Source organism: Ursus arctos, unplaced genomic scaffold (genome assembly GCF_023065955.2).
Source record: "Ursus arctos isolate Adak ecotype North America unplaced genomic scaffold, UrsArc2.0 scaffold_15, whole genome shotgun sequence".
Taxonomy (NCBI): Eukaryota; Metazoa; Chordata; class Mammalia; order Carnivora; family Ursidae; genus Ursus; species Ursus arctos.
The window spans coordinates 44,336,129-44,352,791 of NW_026622819.1; the positions used below are offsets into that span (position 1 = coordinate 44,336,129).

Here is a 16,663-nt window from a genome sequence, read left to right on the forward strand (position 1 = left end):
GGAGTCGACTTCTCCCTCTCCCTCTGCTCCTCCCCCCCGCTAGTGCTGTCTCCTTCTGTCTCTCTCTTTCTTAAATAAATGAATAAAATCTTTAAAAACATGAATTTACATTACCTGAGGTAGTGGGTGATCACTAGGGACGGGAAAATCAGCTTTGAGGTCAGCAGCTTCCCGCATCAGGATGGTGGAGTCCGATGGGCAGCAGAGCGCTGCTTGTGCTTCCTGAGGGGAGTGGCTCTTGAAATCCAGGGCCCAGCTGCCCAAAGCTTGGTCTGTCCTTGAGGGCTTAGGAGAGCATGCAGGAGCCCGCAAGTGAGATACGGCTTGTAGACAATTTTTTTTTTAAGGTGAACTGATTAGCAGTATTTGTAAAGCAGGAAATTTCTTTTTAGTATCTATTTTTCTACTTTTCTGGAAAACTCAGAAACTCTGGCAACCCCAGGTCGTTTGAGGGTAGAGCTTGGCTGCTTTTGAGTGGCTGCTCCCACCACCCCCTTCGCTGCTACCTGTGCTCTCCAGCTTGCCAGGGTTGCCAGCCAGCCTTGTGATTTCTGCTGGGGCCTGGGGCCTGGAGGCTTACGGCTGGGACCTCTGGGGAGTTCATGTGCTGTGTTGTCTGCTGTGTACCCTCTCTGTCCTCTCTTTCCCACAACTGGCCAGTGGTGTTTGGCTTAAAGCACATTGATTCCAAGTCTGAGAATAAAACATAGATCTAGACTCCAAAGGGGTGCCGGTGCTGGACCGTACGGCTGTGCTATCCCGTTGTAATGCAGGGGGCTAATTCGCCTTTCTCCCCAGAAGAGAATGCTTTGGGAGTTCTTTGAGAAGCACCCTACTTAGGTAAATTCCTTCATTCAGTAAAATGTTTCCTGTGGGCCTGCCATGTATGTGCTGCCGTCCGGGGTTTCACAGGCCACTGGGCAAGGTAGAAAAGATCCTCACCCTATGGAGCTCGCAGTCACTGTCCACAAAGGGTGTGTCACAGGCTGCCAACGCCCTGGGGTGGGGTCGTGCTGTACGAGGGTTTCAGTCCCAGCTCTGGAACCTGGTAGCCTGCTGAGCTTGGGCCACTTAGCCTCTCAGCCTTTGTGTCCCCATCATCCTACCTGCCTCCTGAGTGGTCGTGAAAAACGAATGAGCTACTGTATATAAAGAACTTTGGCACCGTGCAAGCATGTAATACGGCCTCAGTAAGTGATTAGTGGGGTGGAGATAAGATGCAACCATTTCTGGGGGTGGCTGTGAAGACCCCACGTTGTAGACTGAATTAGAATTTGCTCCAGAGTTGCTAGTCGGGTAGCTCTTTACATTGGGCATTCACATGGAGGACTTCCTTGGAAGAAATCTGAAATTAATGCTGAGTTCTGTGAGTTATGTCCTATAAACTATATACTCGGCAAGTTCCTTGCCTTCATTTTGTTTTCTGAGCCACTGGAATAATGGTGTCTTTTCGAGGCAGCCTAGTAAAATCACACACACAAAGTAGCTTAGACTAGCGCCCAGTAAACGGGGGTGGTTCCTACTAGTGTTCTAACTGGAATCAGATGTGCTCTTCAGAAAGGCTGGGTTAGGGTCCTGGCACTTGGGGGGCTTGTGAGTTTCAGCTGTGATTGTTAGTTAGCTTGCGGGCAGCACCTGAGGGGCTGGCACTGGCCTCGGGGGCAAGGTCCACGTCTGGTCAGGGAGAGTGGGGGCACCAGGCCGCCTGGGCCACCGCAGGCTAAAGATAGTCCACTGGGGATGGGCCTGGGCCAGGCTGGGCAACACCATGTGACTGGAGCCCAGTGGCCCTGCTCCCCCTCTTAGGCCAAGGGGCGCAGACTGTGGCCAGCAGCTTCCTTTGAGCAGAGCCTCAAGATGGTCTGATGTTCTTAAGCCCCCCCCCCACACACACACCCCCATGCAGGGATGCCCTCCAGCCCTTTCCTGTGTTTCATCCACAGGTCTGGCGGAGTTGGGGTGGGAGGGCTGGGCAGAGAGAGGTCTCTGAGAAGTGGTGGCAATGGCAGCAGCAAGAACTGGTGAGTAGGGAGAGGAAGTTAGCCCAGCGTTCTTTTTACTCTGTAGAAGGTTTCTGCCTAAGAGCCGTTAGGGTCAGTGGAGATGGGATGAGAGGCCTGTGGTCCCCAAACTCCTCCATGAGTCTACCCCATCGCCAGGGTGGGTGATAGCTGAGAATATACCAGGTTTCCAGACTCTGCCCGTGGGCTGGCGTAGGAGGGGTGAGCACAGGTGGGCAATGTCCCCCAGGCTCCTCCTGCCTCACCTTCCTCTTAGGTGGTTTTGCTGCCTACCACATTCGGGGTCCCAGGCTGCAACTCATACGGACAATGGTGGCCTTCCCCATATTGGGAGACTGAGGGTGGAGGCAGAGTCCTTGGCAGCTGGAACCCCATTGGATTGGGGCAGAGGCAGGAGTGGAAGAACTGGGAGGTGGGCCTGGAAGCAGTGCCTCTTTCCTCACCAGGGCTGCTGGGGTGCCAGAAGTAGGGACTTGAGCTGGGTGCTTGGTGGCAGTTTCCCTTGCCTGTCTCTGTGTAGGGGAGAGGGGGATTGTCAGGTTGTTGGCATCCGGTCATGGGAGCGTTACTTGCCTTGCTCCATGACATTAGGTTTTCCTGCAATGGTCTTGGTTTTCCCCAGTGTGTGGAATGATACCCTGCCTCCCTGCCACCAAGGGCCTGCCCTGTTGGCCACAATGAGGAGGTAACTTGGACTCTCCTAGTGGAGAGCACAGGTTTTAGAGTGGGACTGCCTGGCTTTAAATCCTGTTGTATTGCTTGCTGGTGGTGATCTTTGGCCAGTAATCTTTCACCTGGTGCCTTGGTTTCCTCATTTGTAAAATGAGACCAGTTAGAAAAACTAACTCAGTGTTACAGCAATGCATGGCATCTCGTAAGGGCTTACTACATGTCATATGCACTTGTTAATATGACGACCACAGCTTGTTGCTGGCATCTCTTCTGCTTGCATGAGAAACCTCAGTGGCTGAGGTTTTGCCTTCTCTCCCATCATACCTCTAGACCTCATGTTACTACCTTTCGTTCAGTTGAGGAAGGTGAGGCTCGGGGAGGATGGGAGGTAGTACCCCTCAGGGTTATACAAGTGCCCGAGTCTGGATTAGGACCCAGCCCTGATTTCGGGTAATAGAGTGCCTCAGAGTCAAGGCAGGGTGGGTGTGGGATTCCTCTGGAAGCCAGCAGTGCCTACCTTATTCGTTTCTCTGCCTGGGGAGAGCTCTGGCTAAAGGTGGGAGGGTTGAGGCTGTAGCCTTGGGAATTAGCACTTGGAAAACAAAGCCTCTTTCTGTGGTGTGAAATCATGGGGGAGATGGGTTTGTGAATTTGCTGTTCATTCAGCAAATGTTGCCAGGCCCTGAGTGAGACACTGGGATTATTGCTATCAAAACAGCCTAGTTCCTGCCCTCAAGGAGCCACATAATCGGGGCGAGGGTTACAGTGCTGAGAGAGCATGGAGCAGGGACACTTGCCTTGGGGTCTGAGAGGGCTCCCCAAGGAGATTGGCCTAATAGCCAGATGAAGGTCCGCAGGTGGGTGAGTGTGAACTCAAGTAATGCAGCCCCTTATTTAGCCTAATAAATTCCCTTGTTCCCCAAAGTAGAAATTCTTTCCTGTCAGGGTAAACTCAACCTTTTCAGATGCCATTCTGCTGGCACTGAGGCTGAAATCTCTGGCCACCCACTCAGTCCTACAGGTTTTCTCCCATCTGGCCCAGCCTGGTCTCACCTTTTACCCACGTTTGCCCCCCAGTTTCCTTTCTAGCTTCTCCCTCTTACCAGTTCTTTTTACCATGACCCGATGAGTTTGACTCACCCATGTGCCTTCTTCCCCTAAAACCCCTAGTTTCTCACTGGTTGACCAAGTTTTTGCTCTTTAGATCTCCTAGATCTGGCCCCCTGGGTAGCTTTTATTGCAAAGGGTCAGTAGCGTTAGGATCTTTCTAGAACAAGACTGTATAGAAAGTGTGTTTGTTTTATCTGGCTTTATACCAGGTGTTTATGGGTTTGGTCCCTTTGTAGGCTGAGAGATACTCCTGGAGGCCAGGCTCTCTTCCTCTCATGCTGAGTAAAAAATTGAGGATGGCGGGGAGGAGACCCCGAAAGGGATGTGTAATTGAAGTCAGAACTTCAACCTTCCCTATGCTCTTCCTTCCTCTAGCATGGCAATGGCTTATGCCAAAGCCTCCCTCGGGACTTGTGGTGAATTTCCCCCTCTTTCTTTCCTCCTTCCTGGGGAAACCTGCCCTGGAACCCAGCCTGTCTATGGAGGGCGGTGTCCGGAAGAAGGGCCAGGCTGGAGTCGGGCTGCGGGGGGGTGGGGGGGGTTGGCATTTGTAATCTGAATCAGTGAATTGAGCTAATTGATCCCCAGGAGTTTTTCTCCACACATTCTGATTCTTTTCATGTTGAGAGGTCATTTGATGTGGGTTTTTTTTTTTTCTTTTTTAATGATGAGGATTACTTAGAAATAGTAAACTTCTTGTGTGAATCTGAATTAAAATGTTTGGTATTTGCTGTGTGCTGGGCACTCTTATGCTCTGTTCCTATAACTGTCACGGCAGTGCTATGAGATCATTAGGACTTCAGTCTCAGAGATGAGGAAGCTTAAGTTTGGAGGGGTTCTCCAGGGGCAGAGAATGTGCAGTTGATAACAAAGTCATGCAGTTACTCCAGCTGTCTGCTTTCCTAGACTGTGTTTGAATGAAGGGGTGACAGTTGAGGCAGAGAGCGAATCTCAGAGGGTTAGACCGTGTTGTGCGGTCCGCCACTCCACTTTGCAGGGGGAGCTGCCCTCTGCCCTGCCCACCCTTAGCACCCACCTTCTGCCCACCTTGTTTCCTGGTATCCTGCATTAGCCATGGTGGTTTAGCTCCCCTCGTCCCCACCACTCTCAGTAGTCTGTAGTGGAAATAGTGAGAGTTTGCCATGCAGATACCAGTTCACAAAGTCTCCTGGTGTTCCAGCCCTGCGACCACAACCAGACATAGGTTCTGGTGGGCTTCATTTAATACCCGAATGCACATGTATACTTAGGAAGCCCCCTCACTGTCTGGAACTAGAATCACTCCTGACTCCTGGCAGAGGATGGTCCTGTGGGACAGAAGGTGGCTTTTCTCCTTTTCCGGGTACCTGTTAGCCCCTGACTTACCTTAATCAAGGAGGAATGTCCCCCTGGGGCCTCTCTCTGCCGTCCTGCTCCCTTAGAATGGTGGGCCTTAAGTAGGGCCTGCCTTGCCACACTTCTGCCTCCCTCAGTACCTGAGAACCTCTCCCTGCCTTCAGTAATTCCATTTACCAGGAAACACCCCGGAAGTACCCTAAGATGGCACCAGGAAGGAGCTTTGACCCTAACAGTGGACGCATGGGATTTGTGGCAAGCCAGAGGAGCACTTGAACAAAGAGAGTTGGGACTTCGGCTCTCATTCTGGCTCCACCCTAGGGAGGCCCCTTCAGGGCCTTGGTTCCCTATCTGCAAACAGAGGGGATTAGAACTGTAGTCCTTTTTGCTGCTCTAACCTGTAACTGTTTTCTTGGGCTGGTGCAGGGCGGTGAGTTGAGTGTTTCCTGAGCTGGGCTTGGGTCAGTGGCAGCTGGCACAAGTTTCAGAATGCAGAGGTGGGAGGAGGGGGCTTGCTCCCTTTTATGGCTGGGACGATGCTGGACCTGGGGCCTGGCACCTGCACAGAGGATTGGTTTTCACTGGGAGCCATTGCAGATGCCAAGCCCTGTATATGTGGTGGAGCTGGAGAGAGAGAGTGTGTTGGTTGGTTCCCTGGTGAAGGAGGATGGTGAGGGGGGGGGGGGAGGGGGGCGGGACCAGAAAGGGATGTGTAATTGAAGTCAGAAAGCCTTGTGTTTTTTCTGATCTCCTGTGGGGCCTGACAGCAGTGCATTTGAGCCTTCCCAGCTTCTCCTAGGCCCCACAGGATTTTAACAGATCTAGGAATTTTACATAAAGGCAGAAGTTGTTCTCTCTCCCTAGTGGACTCTTCTGTCTCTCTAGGAGACTTTGCTCTTCCTTGGAGTAGGAGCAGCCTGAGGCTCTGGCTGCGAGCAGAGCAAGAGCAAGGCACTATGGGTCCTGGGGGCAGAGGGAGGCTAGCTAGGCATGGGGCTTTTTCAACAAGCGGCACACAGGACTCCTTGAAGAATATTCCTGCGTATGCCCAGACTGGCCATATTCCCTTGGTCATCTTGGGGTTGGTGAGGGAATAGGAATTTAGTGGCAGGATGGCTCTCGCATTAATTGGAGCCCCAACTTTGAGAACATTACATGTCCCTTTGCGATCTTGGTGAGTGAAATATCAGGCATGGTGATCACAGAATATGACTCTTCCCAGTTTTAAGAGTTTTTATTATTTTTATTTTTATTAGAAGAAACATACAATGACCTGAAAAACGTTGCCTCACCTTTTCATGGAAAGTCTTCAGGAACACCTTGCCCTCTGAGTCTTGATTCTCCTTTGCCACTTTTTGTTAATGAACTTGAAGTTGGAGGCCCTTGGCCTGCTCTTGTCCTGACAGCATGCAGGGAGTGTTGCTGGGGGCTGGAGCATGGGTGCTTGGAGAAGTGATTTCTGCCGTAACGCAGGTGTAGTCAAGGGAGCTGGTCCTGTAGCAGCCGCTTCTGTCAGGTCCTGGTTCCGAGCAGCAGCCTCGTCTGGGAACTGGGTGGTAGTAGGCTTCTCTGGGCCACCCAGGATTGGCAAGAAAGTCAGTGCATAGTAGTTCCCTGGTCCTAAGAGCTTCATCCTCTTGGGCCTGAGAGGTTTTCTGGGTTTCCACTGTCGAGCACTGAGGGTGGAAGATGCTGTGGGCTGGGTTTCACAGCTCCGGCTCTCAGAAGGCCTGTGGTGTATCTTGAGGGGGCAGTGGCTCCGGTAGGGTTTGGAAAGCCAAGAGTGCTGTGGCCTCCCAGGAGTCAGGGACTCTCTCTACTCATTAAGAGAACATGGGTCTGTTTAAGGAGTAGAAAATTCCTTTTGAGGCCAGCTAGGCAGATTTCTGTGCTCAGGGACTGGGGGCAGCTCTTTGCCTTGGTATGATTGGCCAACAATGGAGGCAAAGTGATTGGAGAGAAGTGGGTGAGCAGAGCCCCAGGATGTACCTTTTCCCATGGGTCTATGGGGGTGGCAGGGTTCAGAAACCCTTGTTCTTCAGACGTGTGTTTGGAAAATAAGTGTAGGTGTACAAGGGACTAGACCTACTTAGAGTTATTTCCTTAAAAATTTTTTTTTCTTTTTAAAAAGCCCATGTCTTTGTTGAAATGACTGGAAAATCCCAAACAGAATTAAATCACTGCTAACACACTACTTTACTCCTGATAATACTTGGTTATGTGGCCTTCCAGTTATTCCTGCCTGTGTATGTGTGCGTATACATGGGGCTTTTTAAAAATATTTAAAGAGCGAGAGCATGCGCAAGCTCGGTGGAGGGTCAGGGAGAGGGAGAGGGAAGCTCCAGGGAGCTCACCGCGGAGCGTGACCTGAGCTCCAGGAATCGTGCTCCACCTGCTGAGCCGCCCGGGGCCTCTAAATATACATGTTTGTTGTTTGCTTTCTCAAAATAGGATTGCAACTCTTCTCATTTATTGTGTTTATCTTTTTATATCTTTTATCTCCGGTAGAGAGCATTATCTTCTTAATGACTACTCTAAAAATTGTTAAACTTTAATTTCTTTAGCCAGTTTTCTGCTTTTGGGCCTGAAGGTTTTCGGTTTTTTTAAAGTTAGAAATAGCGCTTCTGTTACGGACAACATCTTTTTACATAACTCTAAACACTCATCTAATTTGTATGATTAGGATAAATTCCTAAAGGTGGGACCACTGAGTCAAGTGGGTCACACTTTTGCTTTGGGAACTCGGAGAGCAGAGAGTCTTTCCTGAGTGGCTAGCCTTCTGTTGACTGCAGGTCATCGAGGACTGAGCCGGCCCCGGTGGGGGGATGGGGAGGCCTAGAAGAGAGAGCTCTGGACTTGATTGCCGGCTCAGGGTTTTTATCTGGCCCTGCCTGTGATCAGTGGCCCAGATTTGCTCACACACAGACCTCCACCGTGTTAGAGCCAGAGAAGGCCTTTCAGATCCTTCCTTTATGGAATCTGCTGGGATTAGGGATACGTTACAGTCAGCTCTGGCGTGGCTCTAGTCTGTCACAGACTTACCCTCTCCATTGCTCAGGGCCCTCTTTATTGGAGGGTACAGAGCTGGGAGGGCCCTTCTGCCTCAGAGTCGAGTTCCTGGGGTGTTGGCTGCTGGTTGTTTCCATGATCTCACTTTCCATGATTTCTTCCGACAGAGACTGGTACAGTTGTTACTGGTGTTTGAGCATGTGTCCTTCCCCTCTTCACCATGTCTTCCTCCTTTGGAAACCTGCAGGTTGCTCGATGGAATAGGGGTGGTAATGAAGGTGAGGAGCTAGAGGTGGCCCCCTCCATGAGTTTTGATTAACCATCTCTCCCTTCTTGTTCCCACAGAACATTCTGCTCCAGCCAAGGTGGTGAGGGCAGCAGTTCCTAAACAGCGTAAAGGCAGCAAGGTAAGGAGTAGGTGCGGGCAACCTAAGGGGACTTCCTTGAAGAAAGAGGTGGTGGCCTCTTCTGATCTCCAAGGGAGTTTTGGATCCTCTCAATAGCAGGGGAGCCCCTTTTGGGCCTCCGGTGTGGATGGTCCTAGCGGACAGACTGATTGTGGCTTCTCATCTTTTAGGGGAATGGTATTTTGGCCAAGGGGCTGAATGGCAAGAGACAAGGCCGCCCCAGGGCCCTCATAGAATGTGTCTTGCAGGTGGGTGACTTTGGAGATGCAATCAACTGGCCCACACCTGGAGAGATAGCCCACAAGAGCGTACAGGTGGGTCTGTGGGGAAGAATGGGCAGGTTTGAATGCTGTGGGCATACACACATTTGGCTTAAGTTCTCAGAGCCTTGGATCTTACCTTTCTCAGTTTTTTAAGAGAAGTGGTTAGTATAATAACGGCAGCACAAATAGCTAAGAATCATCGTCATTTGAGCCCTTGCTGAATGTCAGGAGCTGCCACGTGCTGCTTACCATTTCACCTGCCCTCACAGTGACATAGAGGTAGGTCCTTCAGTAATTCCCATTTGACAGATGAGGCCACTGACAATAATAACCATGAGCCTTTGGGAGAGGCTCATAACCAGGCCTTGATGCTCAAGTGGGGATGGGAAGTCGAGTGTGTTACGTTATTCCAGAGCTTGTGTTCTTCATCAGCTATGCTTGAGTTGCCAGTGAGTGAAGCAGGAGAATGGCCATTAGGCCAGGCACCCACCTCTAGACCATGTGTCTTAAGGAAGTTGTGTAGCACTCTTTAGTCCCAGCAGAGGAGGAACTCCGGATCAGTCCTCTCTTTCTGGTGCTTTTGTTCTGGGCTGATGGCCTAGATTCCTCACTGGCTGTGGCTACTGGCCTTCAGTTCACAGACAGGGTTGCTGTGGATAAGCCAAGGGCTGGCATCTCTTCCATCCCACAGACTACCGGGATGGTATGGTCTTCTGCGGAGCAAATAATATGGCCCCTGCGGGCCTAGCCCCTGTGTCCTGAGGGTTGTTTCTGTCCCTTAGACTCAAGGAAGATGATGGAGAGATAAGTTGTCTCCCACCTGCTGCCTGTTGGGCCACACTTCCCAGTGGAAGCATCTCGCGTAAAAACAGGACCTTATAACACATCTAGTCAGACTCGTTGTTGCCTGCTCCAGCTCCTCTGCCCTGGCATTCTAGCAGCAGCGGTTCCCTCCTGTCCCAACCCAGGAGGCTCTCAGATTCACCTCACCTCCCTGTTACTCTGCTTCCTGCTGCAGCCACAGTCCCACAAGTCCCAGCCTGCCCGTAAGCTGCCACCCAAAAAGGACATGAAGGAACAGGAGAAAGGAGAGGGGAGCGATAGTAAAGAGAGCCCGAAAACCAAATCGGATGAATCTGGGGAGGAGAAGAATGGGGACGAGGACTGCCAGCGAGGGGGCCAGAAGAAGAAAGGTGAGTGACTTTGCCACAGGGCTTGGAGAAGTGGCAGGCAGAACTGTGAAGTGTCAGAACTTGGGGTTGCTGGACAAGTGTCAGGAGGCCTAAGGAGTCCTTGGGAGGCAGACTGACGTAGGCCACTGGGCCAACAGTCTTCACTTCTGCCTTCCATCTGTCAGTTCCTACGTTACTTAACAAGCATCTGGTAGGCCCTGTTCTCAGCAGTTGGGCTCTAGCAGTGCACCGAACAGATGAGGTCCCTGCCTCACAATAATCCGTGTGTCTTGCTGTGTTGCTGTCCCGTGTAAGATTTTGTTTAAAGACAAGAGTTCCCATTGCCTTGGCTGAGGTTTGTTTAGGGTACGGGTTGGCTGCTCTAACAGAGATTCAAAGTAACAGTGTTTTAAACAAGGTGGAAGGTTCTTTCTCTCACCTGACAGCTGGGTGGAAGTAGGCCAGCCCTAGAATGGCAACCATTTCATTTCATTTTCCTTTCATCTTGCTGTGGTGTGTTGGCTCTTCTCATCCAAGGTGGTGCACTCTTTCCGTCTCATTCCAGCTAGCAGGAATGGAAAAGGGGCAGAGTAGCTCCCTTTGAACGATTCAACCTGGAACTGACTACCCTCACGTAGCTCTTGTAGAGAGAATTTTGGCACACGTCTCAAGGGAGCCTGGAAGTGCCAGCTCAGTTTTGGGCAGCCACGTATCCGGCTCCAGAGAGGGGTTCTCTGACCACGGAGAAATTGATATTAGGAGTCAGCCAGGAGTGTCCTGTCACCCTGAGGTCCATGGCTTTCTTATTTTAGAGGTAAAAATGAGGTCCAGTGTGGGAGAAGGAATTTGCCCAAGGTCATCAGATTGTGAATCAGACCTGTTGCTCCAGACAGAGGAATAACAGAGGGTAGAGATGGCTAGGAGGGACCTCTCTTTCAAGCTTTCCTCATGTCCCTGTGCTGTCCTCCAGGGAACAAACACAAGTGGGTTCCATTGCAAATAGACATGAAGCCTGAAGTGCCCAGAGAAAAACTGGTCTCGCGCCCCGCTCGCCCGCCGGAGCCCCGACATGCACCCGCCAACCGAGGGGAGATCAAAGGTATGCATTGCCCACTGTGGAGTGCCTGGGCATGGGGGTCATCCTCAAGCGTGACCCCGTGCCCCTCTCCCCATAGGGTCTGAGCCTGCCACCTACGTGCCCGTGCCCATGGCCCCCCCCACCCCAGCCTGGCAACCAGAGACCAAACCGGAGCCTGCCTGGCACGACCAGGATGAGACATCGAGTGTGAAGAGTGATGGGGCTGGTGGGGCGCGGGCTTCCTTCCGTGGCCGTGGACGGGGGGCGCGGTCGCGGCCGGGGACGCGGCCGGGGTGGCACTCGAAGTACGTGAGGCCCCTTTGGGCTCCGGGATGTCCGAGGGAGTGTGGCGGGGGCGGTGGGCAGGGATCTCCCCTCCCTTATGGCACCCATTTCCCCCATAGCCCATTTTGACTACCAGTTTGGCTACCGAAAGTTCGATGGTGCGGAGGGGCCTCGCACCCCCAAGTACATGAACAACATCACCTACTACTTTGACAACGTCAGCAGCACTGAGCTTTACAGCGTGGACCAGGAGCTGCTGAAAGACTACATCAAGCGGCAGATGTGAGTGGACAGGAGCCTCCTTCCTGCAGAGAGGCGTAGGGGGTCAGGACCTGTCAGAGGATGGCTGCTGGGCAGAGTAGGGATGGGCGGGTCCTTCCGGTGCGATGCTAGCAGCAGTGGCTGCCCCTGGCTGAAGCCGAGAAAGATAACCGCTGCTCGTCCTCTAAAAGCTAATTTTTCATAAAGGTAATATTTATTGCAAAAGTAATACCATATTTGCCTTCAGAAAATTTGAAATTACCACCAACGAAAAGGAGAGGGAATGTCCGGAGTCCGTCCCCTTCGGCACCTCTCTTTGTAATGGCAACACGGTCAGAATGCTAGCAGGCACCTACGGAGTTCTCCCTGTTGCCGAGGCTCAGTGTTAAGTGCTTTACGGGCATTTCTTATTTAGTCCTGCGCTTACTCCTGTGAGCTGGGTCTGTCTCCATTTTGGAGATGAGCAGACAGACCCAAGAACTTGCCCAGAGTCTCACAGCTCGTCAACAACAAGGCACGGATTTGAATCCCATTTCCGTCTGATGGCAAAACCCTAGCTCCAAACCACTCTGATATATTGTCCCTCAGTCCAGTGGGGGAGCCATTCAAGGAAGTAGATCATTTCAGGAGAGTGTGACAGTATTTTAGGAGAAGAGAAAGTGGCTAGTAACAGTGGAACTGGGTTTTAAAAGCGGATGAGGGGTTTGCCGGGCATACAGAGAGGCCAAAGGGCCGGGGGAATGGGTCTGACCCGAAGTTAAGGGAGCCACGACAGGATAACATCTCTTTTGAGCCCATAATACTGTACATATGATAGGGTCAGGGTCGGTCAGAGGCTATGTGAGGTGTCTGGGGTGCACAGGACGAGAAAGGCAGACTCCTAAGTGACGCAGCAATCCTCCGTCTTCTCCCCTCCATCTAGCGAATACTACTTCAGCGTGGACAATTTAGAGCGGGACTTCTTCCTGCGACGGAAAATGGATGCTGACGGTTTCCTTCCCATCACACTTATTGCTTCCTTCCACCGAGTGCAGGCCCTTACCACTGACATTTCACTCATCTTTGCGGTAGGTCTCCCTACCTGGGGCTGGGGTGCAGGGGAAGGAAAGATCCTTACTATGGAATGTGGGCCCCAGCAGAAAACCCCGGAGGAGTCCTCATCTGATGGTTTCTGCTAAAGCTTCAAGGCTTGGCCAGCCTCTGTGCCTCCCTTCTCTCCTCTCTCTCCCTCTTACTGTGGAAAATTGCAGACATTTACAGAAGTAGACAGAATGGTATGATGAACCCATCGCCCAGCCTCAGCAATTACCAACTCATGGCCCGTCTTACTCCATCTATCCCCCATCTGTTTCCTCTTCCAAATTACTTTGCAGAAAATCTCAGGTAACCTGACATTTCATCCATGTTTCAGTACTTACCTCTAAAAGATAAATACCTGCTAAAAAACGTGGTCACCATATCATTATCACCTGTAAAGATATTAACAGTTCCTTAATATGTCCAGACAGTCCGTTGCAATTCACCCCTCTTGTCAAAAAAAATTTTTGTACTTTATGAGAATCAGGTTCCAGATAAAATGCATGTGTTGTCTTGCTAAATGTTCTCTTCCCCTCTCTTTTTCAATTCATTATTTGAATAAACTGGGTTTTGTATATCTTGTCGAATTTCTCATGGGACACAGTGGTGTCATCTAACAGTGTTGTTCTGTATTCCACGTTTTTTGTAAATTGGTGATCCAGAGGCCTGATCAGATTCAGGTTTGGGGGGTTCTCCTCCCCTCTTTGTCAAGAGTCCTTTATAGATAATGCTATGTTCTCTCAGGTGGCGCATAGCGTTTCATTTGTTCTCTCTTGTGATGCAAGCTGTTGTCGATGATCACTGCCTGTTATTTCATTAGGGGTTGTGAAATGGAGAGATTCTAATTCTATCGATCTGTCTTCGTTAGCTGGAATACCTCTTTAAGGAGGAACTTTGCCTCATCAGCTATTCAGTTACCAAGAGGTATGGTTTGTACAGAAAGGGTGGAGAAATGCTTGAGCTTTCCCTTTGTTGACCAGTTGTCAGAATTATGAGTTGATTGATCCCTAATAACTTTCAAGGGTTTGGGTTGTTTGGTTGCTTTGTTTTTGTTTTCTGCTTTAGTGTCTTTCAGTATCATCACAAACCTGGGGGTTCAGACATACTGCAGTTGTCTCAACCCATTGCAGTTCATATGCTGAATTCGCTCGTCCCATCCGTGGCTAGGGGAGCCCTGGTTGATCTGGTACATTTCCTGCCTCTGATCCGGAATAGGCCATTTGTTCAAGGAGCTCTAGGTCCTCTCTTTTGGGGAAATGGTATTTATGTACCACACAGTCTGAGTTACAGGAATGTTTGTTGCTGCTTTGATGGGTCATTGTTTCTGAAGCTTTTTTTTTTTTTAATTCATCAGGAGAATATACTGATAATTTCTATTAAAGTTCAGGACTACAGGGTCTCTACCTAACACCAATGATCTTTTATCTCTAATACTCCTTTCTCCTATACCCCAAGTCCTAATTGCCGTTGATTTCAACGTAATTACTCGTTTGTTTTATTCAATGGTTTATATACCTTATTTTCGTAATAATACCTGTACAATTACTAAAAACATGGTTTTTTTCTACTTACACATTCAAATGACTATATTTTCAAGTACTTGGAATAATCTTTGTGTAGTTATGTCTTTAATTTGACGTATATTAGTTTTATTAGTTTCATTTTGCTCTCACGTTTTAGGGATTACTTTTTCCCCTCTGATTTCTAATTTGTTTTGCATTTCGGTAAAACATTTACATGGTTCTTAAGTCAACGTGGTATATTCCCACAAGTCCAACTTAAAATTCTCTCACTTCCGCCTTTCTCCTTTTATTCCCCTATCACCAACTTGTTTTGAATCCTTCCATTAAAAAAATAAGCAAATGCCTCTCAGTGTATTTGTATCTTTCCCCTGTGTTAGTTAGATGGCAACATGTAATGCATGCATTTCTTCACCTGTTCTTTCGTTCTCCCTTAATACATCTGGGAGCTGACTGCATAATAGCACGTTAGAGAAAGGTGCTCTTCGTTCCTGCTTAGAGTTGTGTATATAGCTTCCCATATTTTTGCCAGCATATCTTTGGTGTAGATTGCAAGAAGTGAGGAGGCTGCACTACAGGGCAAATCGCTGGGTTCCCTGTCTCCGGGGCCTGTGCCTTTGCACTTCCGCCAGCAGTATAGCAGAGGGCCTCTTGCCCCGGTCTCACCAACAGTGTGTGTTGTCATGTGTTGCGCTGTTGAAATGTTTCCCATTTCCACTAAAAAGATTTAAAGACAGCTGTCCTCCCTTCTCCACTCTTCACCCTTTTTTCTAGAGATAAACACCCATAGTAGTTTACCTGTGAATCCTATAAAAATGTGTATGTAGTTTGTATGTTTTATTTAAAAATTCAAACACCAGTGGCATCTTAGACACATTGACCTAGAACCTGCTTTTTTATGGCTCTTTCCACCTCAGCACATGTGAACCTATTTATACCACTGAATGGATGTGCCATCATTTATTTTAAATTATCTATGTGGTGGCAAGTTGGGTACTTTGCAGTTTTTCCCATATTGCAGACAGTGTTGCTGTGAATGGCTTTTTATCCGAATCTTACACATAATGTAATCTGTGTATGGCCCTGTTTCTCTGGGGGCACACTCCTGCATGTAGAATGGCAAGGTCACAGGGCAGGTGTATTTTTCATGTTGGTCCCCTCCTACAAGTTTGAATATCTTGTTGGTCCGCCAGTTTTGGAAGATGGTGCCAGTTTTCTTGCACCTCTGCCAGTACCAGACTCTTACCTGAGCTCGTGGGGCCCAGTCATCCATCTGCCAGCCTCCAAGACCTCATTCTGTCCGAGTCTTCTCTCTGCATCATCTCCTTGCTTCTCCCCTGCAGGCCCTAAAGGACAGCAAGGTGGTGGAGATTGTTGATGAGAAAGTCCGCAGGAGGGAGGAGCCGGAGAAATGGCCTCTTCCTGGTCCCCCAATAGTGGATTATTCCCAGACCGATTTCTCCCAGCTTCTCAACTGCCCCGAGTTTGTGCCCCGCCAGCATTACCAGAAGGAGACAGGTAGGTACTGCTGGCGTGTAGGCACCTTCCTGTTGTCCTTGTCCTCCAGCCAGCAGTCCTTCTAAGAGCTGGCATCAGAAGGAGGACTGGAAGGTTGAGGACCTCACCTTTCCACCCTTCAGAGTCAGCGCCTGGTTCTCCCCGTGCAGTCACCCCAGTGCCAACCAAAACAGAGGAGGTCAGCAACCTGAAGACGCTGCCCAAGGGCCTGTCTGCCAGCCTGCCTGACCTGGATTCTGAGAACTGGATTGAAGTGAAGAAGAGGCCGCGGCCGTCCCCAGCACGGCCCAAGGTGGGTGGGGCCCAGGGCCCAGAGGGGCTAAGCCGGCAGGCCGGCTGGCTCTGCGTTGTGATGCGAGCCAAGGTCAGCAGTGACTACGGGAAAGCTGGTGGGCCCATGTCCTTTTCCAGTGAGGATCACCTCTCAGGACAGCTCCTGCTCTGTGAGTAACTGAGTGGCATTTTTCACAGGAGAGAATCCTACCCCTGGCAGCAGTTTCCAGGTTTCTTGGTGGTTGACTCTGGCTTGCCCCATCGAAATTGCTGGGGCTGCCGTAGTGCTTGCGTGTGTCTTCATTGCTCCTGTGTAAGCCGCTTGGGCCCTGTGAAGAGCATAGGGAAAGGGAGCAGACACACGGCCTGGATGTAGAGTTAGTCTAGATGAGAACACAGGTCTCCTATCACTGATGGCTGTTGACCTTGGGAAGCTTGTTTACTATCTCAAGTCTTCAGTGTTCCCATCTTCAGATGAAAGAAAGAAGGGCTTAGACTGCTCTAAAAATTGTAAAACAATATGCCAATAGTACACATTGAGACCACTCTTCGAGAAGTGTTTCCATTTCAAACTAAAACTAGTGCGCCCTTTCCAGGAGCGGATGTGTGCTCCATCTGCCTCATCCCCACCCCCTCTTGGGAGATCTTTTTGGTCTGGGGCT

General features: G+C 50.1%; 1 protein-coding gene across 1 annotated transcript in view; it reads left to right on the top strand.

The window, feature by feature from the left end:
- LARP1 (La ribonucleoprotein 1, translational regulator) overlaps positions 1-16,663 on the top strand; it is a 56,138-nt gene that overhangs the window by 24,100 nt on the left and 15,375 nt on the right. The window contains 10 exon segments of the mRNA XM_026510839.4: positions 8,493-8,554; positions 8,803-8,868; positions 9,836-10,010; positions 10,960-11,088; positions 11,165-11,328; positions 11,330-11,372; positions 11,472-11,634; positions 12,536-12,680; positions 15,554-15,728; positions 15,851-16,020. Coding sequence (XP_026366624.1) covers positions 8,493-8,554; positions 8,803-8,868; positions 9,836-10,010; positions 10,960-11,088; positions 11,165-11,328; positions 11,330-11,372; positions 11,472-11,634; positions 12,536-12,680; positions 15,554-15,728; positions 15,851-16,020 — 1,292 coding nt within the window.